Here is a 14,764-nt window from a genome sequence, read left to right as displayed (position 1 = left end):
TTAGCCTTTCTACCAGTCTTCCCCCACCCCCATTTTTATGGAAAATAATATCTAGTATACCACTCAAAAAAGTACATTAAAACTAAATTTTGTAAAATTCAATTTAATTGGTTTTTTAAAAGATTGTCTTTTTTTAAATTGAGAATGTGTTGTAATTATCAAATTAATACGCATTATAATTAGTGCTCATAGTTTTCCTAGGATTTTGATCATTTGCATCAGATAGTTTCAGTTTTTCTTCCTTATGTGCAAATTTTCCTAGCAACCCTAGGCTTGATCAAACTTTTGATATTTCTACTTTTTTCCATAATTGTTCAGAAATTTTCATGGTGGTTGAAATTATATCATCAGAAACCTTCAACTGTCTTTTCTGTAATTTACTTTCTTTCATTCAGTTATTAATATTTATTTAGTGCTCAAGTGAACAAGTGACAGAAGTTCTGCCCTTGTGGAGCTTATCATCTAAGTGGATACAGGATAAACAAAAAACATGTAAACAATATAGTTAACTGTCCACTGTAATCAGCACCATTCTATTTTAATTCTCTTTGCTCAGTGACAAGCTTCCAAGCTCTAAAACAACTAGCTAGGTTCTGAGAGCATGATAGAATCTACATTTTGCAGAGAAGATGAAAGTGGAAGCTTTGTCATAGGAAGAAGACAGTGGTCTGATTAATAGAACCAAGGATTAAAGATAGCAAAAGGCTGTCCTTATTCCAAGTGTCTGATGTGGGGGATTCATAGATTTTCTTTATTTTCCCTTTTGGGGGGCTAAGATAGTACTAGATCCCAGGGCGAAAAATTAAGTTTGTGGTTAAACCAATATTTGTTAGTTAATAGAGAAAGGCATAAAAAACAGACTAAGGCAAAAGCTTCTCCTGCCATTATTCTGGAGACTATTGCAGTGAAGTTATTATTGAAAACTCCTGTTGTCAACAGCTGGGATTATTTTCAGTTTCCATTCTTTTATCTTATTTGAGCCCTCTTTATTTCTTTAAACTTTCATCAACCTTTGGTTTGTTTGTTTGTTTCCATAACATTCAGTGGCTTGATGTGGTATCTCAGTTCCCAGACCAGGGACTGAACTCAGGCCATAGTGGTGAAAGCACTGAGTGCTTATAGCTAGACTACCAGGGAACGCCTACCTTTGGTCTTTTGAATACATTTCATTCAATTTTGGTTTTCTTATTATTTTTATGATCATTCCTTCTAATTTTCTCTTACTGACTCCTTTTCATTCACCCGTACAGACATCTAGGTTTCTTAAAATTCCATTCTTGGTATTCTCATCCTAAGTATTTTGGGGGTAATACCACCTCACTGAGCCTTTCTGTGGGCATAATAATATGTATGCCTTTAGCCTTCAACTCTTTTTCACGCTTCAGGATTTTTTCCTCTCTTTTTGTGTTGCCTGTTGACACCTCCATCTGGGTGTCATAGACCTCTCAAGTTTAACCTTGCCAAAACTTAACTCTCCTACCTCTGGATAATTTTGTGTTATATTCATTATCTCTTCAGTGACTTACAAAACTCAGAATCTTTTGAGTTTTTTAGATCCTGTTCTTTAGTCCTCAAATTTCTAACTCTTCTTGTGCAACTATATCATTTTGTCTTCAGTGACCTCTTCTCACATTTCTTGAATCTTTTTCTCTTTGCCCTAAAAATGTACCAAGAGTACCTATATCCAAAAGAGCCCTTTCACATGAGCCTGCCTTTCTCAGTACACTATTACCCTATGTCTCTCTATTTTTGGTCACAGTTAAGTTTTCAAAATCAAAGCCATTTTGTTTACTCTTTACTCCACTTTAGTTTATTGAAATTGCACTGTTTAAGGTCACCAATGGCTTCCTAATTGTCATCCAAGAGCCTCTTTTTAGTCTGCGTCCTACTTAATATCCCTGTAGTATTGGATGTTTTTGCCTTCCACATTTCCTGATTCTTCTCTCTTCATCTCCTCCTATTACTTGTTGCCATTTCCTTTGGTTTCTGTCCTCAGAATTTATTCTTGTACCATAAGCTACCAACACAGACACTTTTTTCTTCGAATATAAAAGTAGTAGGATTCTGATTTTGTGTATTTAGTTAGGTGACATGATTTGTGACTGCTTTATCTGTAAATAGTTCTTGCCCCCTCAAATTGATGCTGTCACCATGATATTAGAGATACATTGATACTGGTTGCCCTAGAATAGCTAAAGATCATCTTTACAGAATGACTAAATTAAAATTATCCAATAAAATAAAAATAGGTTGTACAACAATATGAAAACAGAAGTTGAGAAAATACAGCTAACATAGGAAAGTAATGTCAGGATGTTTAAACTATGTATTGAATTCTTACTGCCTCAGATATAAAGAGGGTAGTTAACTATCAGACAGAAGGACTTACCTAGTAGGAGCAAGAAGCACCAGAAAAGAGAATCTGAGACAGTGTTTTAATTCCCTGACACCTACAGGGGAATAGGAAACCAGTGTTATTTTGATAATTTTATTATATAAGAACTCACCACTGCTCTGCTAATTGATGCAAAGAGACTATCTTCCTCCCCACTCTAAGGTTAGATTAAGTTCTTGATTTAATTAGTGAAGGTTATATAAAATTTTATCAGAAGCACATGACCAAACAGCTGAAGTTTTTCTTGGTCCCCAGAACGCACATGAGAACTTACCAGTGATGCTGTGATGCTCTCAGCATGTGGTGGAGTTTTATTAGATCCAGAAAACTCAATTCAAATAAGAATCTTTGTAGACTTTGGAGGTTTACATCGCCATTCCAGAGAACTTCAGCTAATAGTGGGAAAGTGTCCATTTAAAATTAATTGACGTCTAGTCTCTAATGATGGAGCATGATAATGTGAGAGAAGAAAGACTGTATATATGTATTTGTGACTGAGTCACCTTGCTGTACAGTAGAAAATTAACAGAACACTGTAAATCAGCTATAATGGAAAAAATAAAAATCATTATGAAAAAATTAAAAAGCAATCATTATAAAAAAATTTTTTATTAGATAAAATTAATTGATGTTTGAAGATGTTGGTTCTTTTGGTTTGGTCTCATGTTTCAGGCTCTGACTCTCCCCTTTAAAGATGGAGGTACTTAGCCTTTCAGGTGCAGTTAAGCTGACTCCAGTGAAACTTTGAGTAAGCGAAAAAATGGACACTTAAAATTTTATTGCTCTAAATTTAGTTCTCACATGGACTAGAATACTTAGATTGATGTTGTCAGTGTATTCTCTTCTGTGGTCAAGCCATTTTGGCAGCCAAATTATAATAAGAAACAAAGGGAGGTTCCCTTCATGGCACAGTGGTTAACGAATCCGATTAGGAACCATGAGGTTGAGGGTTTGATCCCTGGCCTCGCTCAGTGGGTTAAAGATCCGGCGTTGCAGACACAGCTTGGATCCCATGTTGCTGTGGCCACATTGCTGTGGCCTTGGTGTAGGCCAGCGGCTACAGCTCCAATTAGACCCCTAGCCCAGGAACCTCTGTATGCCACGGGCACGGCCCTAGAAAAGACAAAAAATAAATAAATAAATAAGAAACTAATTAGCCCTAGTAATCACTGTAATAAGACTGGAAGTCTAAATGATGATTGCATTATTGCATGAAATTATACCAGTATGAGAAATGAGATTATATAAAAAAATTATTTAGTAAGTTATGCTTTCTTCAAATGAATTCATACAGCCTGCAAATCAGATTGTATGTTGATCTTCCAATTTCAGTGATAAGAATTTCCCCTCATTTCCAAGTTTTTAGGAGATAGCTTGTTTTGAAAATAAACCTTCATCACTAAAGTGATAAAAGTAGAAAGATGTGATAACATCACTTCAGCAAGGGTTCCCAGCCCTAAAACGCCATAATTTTTTTCTCAACTTCACTGTAAATTGATAGGTGTAACCCCTCATCCATCTTGCGGCACATGGAGGTTCCCAGGCTAGGGGTTGAATCGAAGCTGCAGCCACCGGCCTGAGCCACAGCCATGGCAATGTAGGATCTGAGCCGTGTCTGCAACTTACACCACAGCTAGTGGCAACACCAGATCCTGAACCTACTGAGCAAGGCCAGGGATCCAACCCTCATCCTCATGGATGCTAGTCGGGTTCGCCAACCACTGAGCCACTGATGGGAACTCCCCTTTTACAATTTTAAAGGAGGCATGTTATATTAAGTTTCAATATGTTAGAAAATATTCCTCTTTCATTTTGGAAGGAGGTAAAAAGAAACTACCTGTATCTTCTAGTTTCTGTTGAAAAAAACACAGAAAGAAGCTAGTAGACAATTGAAAACTAATAGCTCCTCCAATGTGTGGAATCACAGAATATTAAAATTCTGAGGAATTCTGGATATCTTCCACTTCAAGACTTACTTGAAACATAAATCTATTGTTGTCTCCTAAGTATTGTTCATCCAGGCTTCTTAACTATTTTGAGTGGTGGAAATCAGTACCTCTTATGGCAAATTTTTAATTTGTTATATTAATAAATTCTTTGTTAGATTGAATTAAATTGAATTTTCTGCTAACATGGTATCTATTCATAATTGTTAAGACTACTCACATTTTTTCCTATAAACATAGTTTAATTTTGATTTTTTTCCCAAGCATTGTAATTGACAACATTTTTAATTTTTTATTTAGCTTGTAACACTTCAAGAAGCGAAACTGCTGCTAAACGAAGATGATTACCTTATTAAAGCTGTCTATGACTACTGGGTGAGAAAACGTAAAAACTGCAGGGGACCATCCCTCATTCCTCAGATAAAACAAGAGAAAAGAGACGGCTCTACCAACAATGACCCTTATGTTGCCTTTCGGAGGAGAACAGAGAAAATGCAAACTCGAAAGGTAATATGCAAATTAAGTTTAACTGAGTGTACCTTGGTAGTACTTAAGACCAAAATTTTTCTCTGCTAATACCTTGAATAATTTTGAATAATTTGAACATGAAGTTAATGACATTGTTGAACTTTATGTTAGAAATCCTGTTCTTTAGTAGCTTCTGTCCCCCACTTGTTTGCAGTATTTATTTAAAACCTATGAACTTTATAAATCTATTGGTCGTACCATTTAGGCTTGCAGTTGAAATCATATGGAGAAATGTGTGTTATGACGAAAACTCGGAAGTTTTGAGCTCTTCGGTAAACTCTACATTCTGTACCTATCCTCTGTTTGGGAAGCTTAAGAGTTCCTTTAAAACCATATTGTAAATCATGCATGTGAAAATGAACTTTACTCCCTCTACTGAAGGGTCTTGGGAAATAAGAAAGGTTCATTTTCAAGTTTGTTTTGCCAGCAGTCATAAGTAACAGAGTGGAATCTTTTTCTCCTTTTCTGAGCTGTTAGTTATGTCAGATTTCAAATTGACAAACTTGTCCCCATCTGGCTTTCAGAAGTATTGTGAGCCAGAATTTTAAGAGAAACAGTATCTCATGCTATGAAAGGATATGGTGTAGAAGAAAGCATTATTTCAGAGGGGTAGACACTGCCTTTCTCGTAGTTAACAGTAAACACCAGACATGGTAACGCATTCTCTAACATTGCAACATGTTAGGAACATATAAATGTAAAAACCATGAGGAATTATAATTGGAGTCAAAGCATTTTCTGTGGATTCCTGTTTCTCCTAACATTGAATGCATGTCCTTGTCAGCTGTTACATAACAGCTGTGAAGCATAACAGCTGCCAGGGATAGTACATTTTAGGGGAAACTAACTCTCCAGTTAACGACCAGAGCTTCTGTAACTTCTTCGCAACTGCAGATGACATTCCCTAACCCAGGTTGTTTTCAATTTGGTGTTTTGGTTCTTAGCTAAGGAAATATTAGATATTTTATGAAGATTTAGTGCCTTGTATGGAAAAGGCTATAACAAGATAAGTTTGCAAATACAGTAAAGCTTTATAAATGTGGACATAAGAAAGAAGGGGTTTATCTAACCTATTGAAAAATCTGAACTTACAATTGCTTTTTAAAAGAATTATAATCGATTCAGATGTATCGCAAAACATAGACTTGTAGCAGTGTCTTTTCAAGGAAAAGACTTCTCTTGGGCTTCTTTTAGTGAGTGAGTGTGAAGTACTTAAAATTAGCAATATTTATTGACATATAAACAACATTCCAAATGTTTAAATATGTTTTATCTTTAAATAGATTAAATCACCATTTTCTTACCAGCATATTTTGAGAATTACTAGAAACAGCTTCCTGTGTTTAGGCATTTCTCCATTGCATAATAACTAGGCCAGCACTTTCCTAGAACTCTGATTCCTACCCTTTTTCTTTTCTTTTCATCTTCCTCTCCAGGGTGGTACATTTTCTTTTCCAATTTTTTTTTTAATTCCTTTCTCTTTTCACTTGTGGAATCAAAGACCATTCCCCTTCATGCATGCTGTTGATACTTAGAAATATCTATGAGTTTCAAAATAAGAAAGTTGGGAAAGCAGTAAAGAATGAACACAGTAGGTGTTGAGGAGGTAGTCCGGCATTGGAATATATAAAAAATGAGTACCAGCCAACAAAAGTTCTCTGTTTCCTTTTCTGTTCCCAAACTTAAAGGACTGTTTGCTCAGAAGTGTAGAATTTATTATTTATTTGCTTTTTAGGGCAGCACCTGCGGCATATGGAGGTTCCCAGGCTAGGGGTCAAATCGGAGCTGTAGCTGCCAGCCTATGCCACAGCAACTCAGGATCCCAGCCTCGTCTGCAACCTACACCACAGCTCATGGCAACGCCCAATCCTTAACCCACTGAGCAAGGCCAGGGATCGAACCTGTGTCCTCATGGAGGCTAGTCAGATTCGTTAACCACTGAACCATGACAGGAACTCCTAGAATTTATTTTTAATCATTAAACTAATGTTTAATTTGGGAGTGCTTAAGTACTTTAGGACATTCTTAAATGAGATAGTGTTAAGGTACCAGCATGCCTGAATGCACTGACTGGGAAGTCTTGAGTCAGCATATACACTTAAAATGTTTAACTCCATAGGTAAAACTGTTAGCATTTGTGCCTACTTTCCTATGTGTGGCCCAGATAAAGCTAGGTAGTTGGTTAGGAGAGGAAACTCCCAGGGTAGTGGTTCTCAGTCTGGCTGTAGGTAACAATCACCTGTGAGTTAGCTTCAATTTTAAAAGATCTACAATTAATTCTAAAGTACAGCAGTTTGAGAACCACCTCCCTAGAGATTTGTCAGTTGGTCAGAGCTATAATACATAACTGGAATAGGAAAACAGGAATTTGCTCTGAGCAGGATAGTTGTGAAGAAGGGTCAAGGGAATGAGTAGAGTTGAATACAGGGAGTAGGGCCATCTTAAAAGCACAAAAAAGAACATAAGGTTTTGTTTTGTTTTCTTTTGTTTATTAAAATATGGTTGATTTACAATGTTGTTTCAGTTTCCGCCATACAGCAAAGTAACCCAGGCATGCACATACGTACATTCTTTTTCTCACATTATCTTATGTTTTTGAATATTGATATAGCTAGAAATAGATATGGATCTGTGCATGTGTATGTACGTAAATATATTACAGACATTTTTCCTTGCTTTGTTCGCTGAGAGGGTGTGGCAGCAACTACAGTAGCTATGGGCATGCCTAGCATGTAGATCTTGAATTTAAATACTGTTTTCTATTAAAGGGAACCAGAACTCCTTAGAAAAATGGTTGAATCCAGGTCTGGGGCTGGGAAAGCATAAAAATAAGCTTGGAAAATTCTGCTTTGCCAGAACATAATAATGGGATTGAAGAACGTTGGAGCCATGTCAGAAGGCCTCAGGAGCCAACTTAAAAGTTGACTCTGCTGATCAGATCTGGGAAAGTTTGTGTGTTAAAATAAGTAATGGGATATAACCCATTAAGTAACCAATGAGTCCATACCGATATGAATGGATGGATGGGTGGATGGATGAAGGGGGTGATTGATTGATTGATTGAAGAGAACCCTTTTCCTTACCTGTAGATTTCCAACTTTTTCTTTTTTCTTTTTTTCTTTTTAAGGCTACTCCTGCAGCATATGGAGGTTTCCAGACTAGGGGTCAAAACGCAGCCCCGTAGCTGCTGTCCCACGCCACAGCCATGCAACACCAGATCTGAGCCACATCTTCGAACTATGCTGCAGCCTGCAGCAACACCAGATCTTTAACCCACAAAGCAATGACAAGGATTGAATCCGCTTTCTCACAGACACTGTTTCAGGTTCTTAACGTGCTGAGTCACAATGGGAACTCCAATTTCCAACTTGTAAGTGTCAATGGAGGGAGTTCCCATTGTGGCTCAGCAGGTTATAAATCTGATTAATATCCATGAGGATGCGGGTTTGATCCCTGGCCTTGCTCAGTTGGGTTAATGATCCAGCATTGCCATGAGCTGTGGTGTACAGACGAGGCTTGGATCCCGTGTTGCTATAGCTGTGGCATTGCAGGCTGGCAGCTGCAGCTCTGACTTGACCCCTAGCCTGGGAACTTCCATCTGCTGCAGTTGTGGCCCTCAAAAAAAAAAAAAAAAGTCAATGGAATGGAGTTTAAAAATCACTATTTGGCAAGTACAATAGTGTTAGTTGTTTCTGGCAAAAGTTAGAATTAATGGATACGAAACTAATGGGGGAAGTTTAGTGAGAAACAAGGTGATTTGACTAGAGAAACCTGACAAACACCATCTTAATCTACCAAAAATACACGATCTGAATTTAATTGTGGAAAAGCATCAAAGAAATCCAATTTGAGGAACAAATAATAAATGGCTTTTGCTCTTCAGAACTGTCAAGGTCATGGAGTTCCCATAGTGGCTTAGCAGTAACCCAATTAGTATCCATGAGGATGCAAGTTCGATCCCTTGCCCTTCTTGATGAGTTAAGGATCCGGAATTGGCTGTGAGCTGTGGTGTAGATCGCATATGCGGCTCAGATCTGGCATTGCTCTGGCTGTGGTAGGCTGGCAGCTGCAGCTCTGATTCTCGATCCCTAGCCTGGGAACTTCCATATGCCTTTGGATACGGCCCTAAAAAAGACTGAAAAAAAGAACTGTCAAGGTCATGATCACCATGGAAAGACTGAGGAACTGTTCCAAGTTATAGATTGAAGAGACATGACAACTAAATGCAATTTTAGCCCTGAATCAGATCCTAAACCAGAAAAAGAATTTATTTTTATTAATGAATTTTAATAATTATTATTGTTCCACTAATGTCCTTTATAGCAACACTATATTATCCATAGGTAAAAAATATATATAACAACTATATTTCTTGCTATGAAGGACATTAATGGGACAATTAGTGAAATATAAAGTCTGTAAATTAGATAGTTTTTATATCAATACTGATTTCCTGATTTTGGTAATGGTACTGTGATTGTATAAGACTATATCAGTTTTTAGAAAATATATGTTAAAGTATTCAGGAGGTAAAGATATCTTCAACTTTTCTTGAAAAATTTTTGAAATACCACTGCTAATAATTTATGTGTGTGTTTATATACATACCTATTTGTGTCTTAGTCCATTTGAGCTGTTTTAACAAAAATACACTGAGTGGCTTAAACAACAAACATTTGTCTCTCACTTCTGGAGGCTAAATCCAAGATCCAGGCACCATCAGATTCAGTGTCTTTTGAAAGCCTGCTTTTTGTTTTGTAGATGGTCCTCCTGCTGAGTTCTCACTTGGCAGGAGAGCTCTATGGGGTCCCTTTTATAAGGGCAGTAATCCATTCATGAGGACTTCACCCTCATGACTAATCACCTTTCAAAGACTTCACCTCCAAATATCATTACATTGGGGAGTTGGAATTTCAACACATGGACTTTCAGGAGACACAAACATTTGGTCCATAGTAATGTGTATATACATGCATATATATATACATACATAAAGAGAGATCCATAAAAGTAAAATATTAACCTTTGAGGAATCTGGATGAGGATATATGGGGATTCTTTAGTGTATTTTTGTAACTTTTTTGTAAATCTGAAATTACTTCTTAATAAAAGGTTAAAAATATATATAGCAGGCGTTCTCGTTGTGGCTTAGTGGGTTAAGAAACCAACACTGTCTCTCTGAGGATGTTGGTTTGATCCCTGGCCTCACTCAGTGGGTTAAGGGTATGTCATTGCTATAAGCTGCAGTGTAGGTCACAAATGCAGGTCAGATCTGGTATTGCCATGGCTGTGATGTAGTCCTCAGGTGCAGCTCCAATTCAACCCCTAGCCCAGGAACTTCCATATGCTGCTGGTGTAGCCATAAAAAGAAAATAAATAAATAAATAAATAAATAAATAAATAAATAAATAAATAAATAAAAATACAGCAGCATGGGCAGGACTAAGAAAAAGAAAAATTAGAAATGGTAGTTATCTGGGCCTAAAGAGTCCAGGAAATGAATGAGTAAGAAAGGGCAGAAGCACATATTTCAAGAGGAACACTTCATGAAGAGAGGGGTGATTCTAAAAGGTTCTGGTGCACTTTTGGTTCGGCTGGCATGTTGCCTTTGTATTACTATTCATCTTTTGAATCGATATGTATTTTTCTTATTAGACTGTAGGCCTTTTGAGGATAATGGACATGTGCAGTACCCTGCCCAGAGTGGGCACTTGAAATTATTTACTCTTGGTAATGTTATTTTTTTTTCCAATTGGTAAGTATTATTGTTTCCTGTTTACAAGAAATTTTTTGCTTAGAACCATGCTTTAGATTTTGCCTTTTGTCACATAGTGCTGAAGGGGAAAAAAGATTGACTTCCATTGGATAAGATAAAAGGATGACATGGTAACACAGCATTTTTTAATATTTATCATGCAGTACCTTAATGGGATGTAGTTTAGGTGATGATTAATTTTAAAGAAGCTATACATGAAAGAAAAAAGTAGAACATTGAATCTTTCTCAAGTTTTATTTTTTTGTTTTATAATCCTCCAATGTGAAGCTTGGCTTTGTCTGTGTTCTTTGTAATATAATAGCACATTATTAAGTCAAGGATGGAAAGCTTGCTTAAGTGCGCTCTGTCTGAACACACATATATATATATAGGATAAGAGGTGGTAGTGCTCTATTTTTAAACATTTCAATGCCTACTATGAAGTTAATATTCTGTGGCTGTTTGATTGAATGAATATTTTGAATTAGTGATTAACTTAATTTTCTTTTATATGCAAATAGATGCTACTAATTACAACTGAGCCTTCTCTAGCTAATAACTAGGACTTTTTACCTGTGAGTTAGTTCAGGTTATCTCTTATACGTCAAAGAACTTACAGTGAAATTCAGATTTTTCACTAGATCTCTTTTCTGTTCTGTGGTAAGGTGTCACTGCATTGAAGCATGATAATCCTATTCCTTGAGATCCTTTATATCCTACATTCAGTTTTATATCTATTCTACATGAAGTGATGGATAGAGGTTCATTTTGGCTATTTTTCGATAACCTTGATTTGACAGAACTGTTTTGCTTTGTCTTTGGAAAATAACACAATATGAAAAGATTACATTTTCTGATACAGTAGGTTTTGTTTCAGACAGACTTTGAAAAATTTGTTTACATTGGAATTATCCTTTCTATGTCATTCTGTCTTTTCAACAGCTGGCAATATTTTTTTCTGAAGAGTTATTGAGATGTTTGATTATACTTTTATTTTCAGAGTTAAATAGGTTCTCTTAATGTAGCTGCTGTTTAGATTTTTTTTTTAACATCTTGCTTTTATAGAATGAATTTGGGTCTTTCAGTTTTGTTGCATGAAGCTGAAGGGTGGACAGTTGAATTGTTTATTCTTCTAAACTTGTTTTCAATAGAATCGTAAGAATGATGAAGCCTCTTATGAAAAGATGTTGAAACTGAGACGGGAGTTTAGTAGAGCCATAACAATTTTGGAGATGATTAAAAGAAGAGAGAAAACAAAACGAGAATTATTGCACTTAACCTTAGAAGTTGTGGAAAAAAGGTAAACATTGCTGCTATTACATACCAGTAATAGCTTTAGTAAAAATGATGGGCAAAATATAAATCAAATATTTTTGGTTATCAATTTGGGTTGCAAATTTGAGGAATGTATTAGATCTTCTTTTACACTTAATTTTTTGTTCTTGTTGAGAAATCATTGAATTGTATTTAGAAAAGGACTTAGGGATCATTTATTCCAATCCTCTGTATTAGATTTCTATTAAATAGCATTTGAGGGAAATGAACGTTTAATTGATTTTATTTTCTGATTAGTTAGAAAATATTTGTTTCAGTGCATTTTGATGCATTGAATTCAATGACTTCTCTGATGTAATGATCCTTTTCCTACGTAATTAAATAGACTGTGCTAAACCTAACAAAATTTTGTGTTTCCTAAGGTAAGCCTTGCAAACATCGTTCCCCAGTGCTTGAAAATGTAAAATATATGAGAAATCCATCTTCTGTATACTGTAGAAATTGATGGGGAGGGGTGTGTGGTTTGTTTTATATTTATAAATCCCAAAATATGAGCTTCTTTATTCCTATTAGTTTTCTTAAGAATAATTTGATTAATGTTGGCTCTATTGGATTAGTTGTGTTCCAATTAAAGAAGTATCATTGAGGAGTTCTTTGGTGGCTCAGCAGGTTAAGGGAACTTTCGTATGCTTTGGGTGTGGCCAAAAAAAATTTTTCCTTAAGTATAAAATGAAAATGAATAAATAAATAAATATTGACTTTTCTTTCTCTTTCATTTTTGAAATGTAACATTTTCATTATTTCCTTTTCAAGATATCATTTGGGAGACTATGGTGGTGAAATCCTTAATGAAGTGAAGATCAGTAGATCAGAAAAAGAGTTATATGCCACTCCAGCTACTCTTCATAATGGAAATCATCACAAAGTCCAAGAATGTAAAACTAAGGTAAATATTTTCTGAGGGGAAGCATGTATGATAATTTGATCAGACAATTGGTTTCTGCAGTTGGCTTATAATAGTTTGGTTAAAGAAGAAATTATTAACATGTATTGAGTTTTTACTTTTTGTCTAGCACTTTGCTAGGATTTGTTATATAACTTGTTGATTTATTAATCCTTATAACAATCCTTTGAGATAGGTTTTACCTCTTCATGACTTCCAGATCATATAGCGTAAGTGGTAGATTCAAGGTTTGAGTCCAGGTCTAACACCAAAAACCATGTGCATTCAGCTGTGCTATCTGCTTCCCTAGAGAATAAGGGTAATTAAAGCTTAGTTACTGTTACTAGTCTTAGCAAATCCTGCATCATAATGGCAGGTATCAAAATCTAAAATTAAAGCTTTTTTCATTGAGACTATTGAAAGTTATTTTTATTGTCATCACCATTGCCAGAACCAGCATTTGTCAGTTGCTGTCTATCCTGAGAAAGTCCTATAATGTCTAGATCATGATTTCTTCCTTATAATAAAGAGTCAAATTAGTGATTACTTTAGTTTTTTTTTTAACTAAAGAATTATATCTATTCATTATTCACTTGGTATATTAAGGTATTCAATTGAAATATACAAAAAGTAATAAAACTTTTAAGAAGCTTTGACTTTAAAAAAAGAAACAGGTATCGACTGAGCATTTAGACAGAGCTCTACTGTGTAACAAGGTTTAAAAAGTGACTTAGGGTGTTTGTGGAAAATTCATCTTTTAAAAATGTGTACAATCCTCATTTTTCATGGTTCATTCCTAAAGGTCAAGGAAGAATGTGGAGCAGGAAGACTCCTCCATTATTCAACTCTTGTCAATTCAAACACCAAAGTTCTTTCTTATTAATCACAGGCATCTAGCCCACCTATCCGGTTCCCTTTAAATCACCCTTGTCTCTATAGCCATAAACAACACAATAAGTGTCATTTATTTTTTAAAATTCTTTTTTTTTTTGTCTTTTTACTTTTTCTAGGGCCACTCCCATGGCTTATGGAGGTTCCCAGGCTAGGGGTCAAATCGGAGCTGTAGCCACCGACCTATGCCAGAGCCACAGCAACGTGGTATCCAAGCTGCATCTGCAACCTACACCACAGCTCACGGCAACACCGGATCCTTAACCCACTGAGCAAGGCCAGGGATCCAACCCGCCACCTCATGGTTCCTAGTCGGATTCATTAACCACTGCCGCCACGACAGGAACTCCCTAAAAATCCTTTTTATATAAATGCTCTTCCTAGGTATATTGTTGGTAGGCACAGAATATGAAAATCTCAACCCCAGACTACTGACAGAATCAATCTTTATTATATATTGATTTTATTTTGGATCATAATTCTTATTTAGGTCAAGATTAAATACTCACCCTATTTAAATACTAGTTTTAGAAATATGGTTGCATCCATTGTTGCTCTACCCTGTTTCATGTAGTTAACCGTATTTCCTTTGTCACGCATCCCACTTTAAAATATAGGTAGTTTCTGAGAAGTAGAGGGGTTTATGTTTGATGCCATAGCTATGCCCATTGTAGGAAACCATTTGTATCTCACTAAATAATTAAATAAATTTTCATCATGTATATCATTTTTGACCCTAAAGTGGTTTTTACAAGAATCTGGGCTACATGGGAAATGTATAACTTCCTAAATATTTTTACACTTTCGTACTGCTTGTGCTTTAATGCTTAGAACAGTCATTTTCTTATTTTTTGAAATAGTAGATCCCTGTTCATCTGAAGGAATGCCAGTATGTTAAAACAGAAACAGAGCTGCTGTACTGAAGAGAGGCGAGAGCTAAAACCCACCCCATCAATCAGTCTTTTGGCCATATGGCCTCTCATGTACTGCCGCAGAATTCTGGGGTACCTGACTAATATTCAGTTGAGGCA

The 14,764-nt window shown here is 35.9% G+C and overlaps 1 protein-coding gene across 2 annotated transcripts in view; it reads left to right on the top strand.

The window, feature by feature from the left end:
• The window catches only part of EPC2 (enhancer of polycomb homolog 2), a 107,741-nt gene that overhangs the window by 68,245 nt on the left and 24,732 nt on the right, over positions 1-14,764 (top strand). For both annotated transcript variants that reach the window (XM_047771967.1, XM_047771968.1), the window contains exons 4-6: positions 4,642-4,848; positions 11,776-11,924; positions 12,713-12,845. In XM_047771967.1, coding sequence (XP_047627923.1) covers positions 4,642-4,848; positions 11,776-11,924; positions 12,713-12,845 — 489 coding nt within the window. The remainder of the gene's footprint in view (positions 1-4,641; positions 4,849-11,775; positions 11,925-12,712; positions 12,846-14,764) is intronic.

The sequence above is a fragment of the Phacochoerus africanus genome, chromosome 3, assembly GCF_016906955.1.
Source record: "Phacochoerus africanus isolate WHEZ1 chromosome 3, ROS_Pafr_v1, whole genome shotgun sequence".
NCBI classification, from domain to species: Eukaryota; Metazoa; Chordata; class Mammalia; order Artiodactyla; family Suidae; genus Phacochoerus; species Phacochoerus africanus.
Note: the sequence above shows the minus strand (reverse complement) of the source record. Positions and strands in the feature narration are given on the sequence as shown.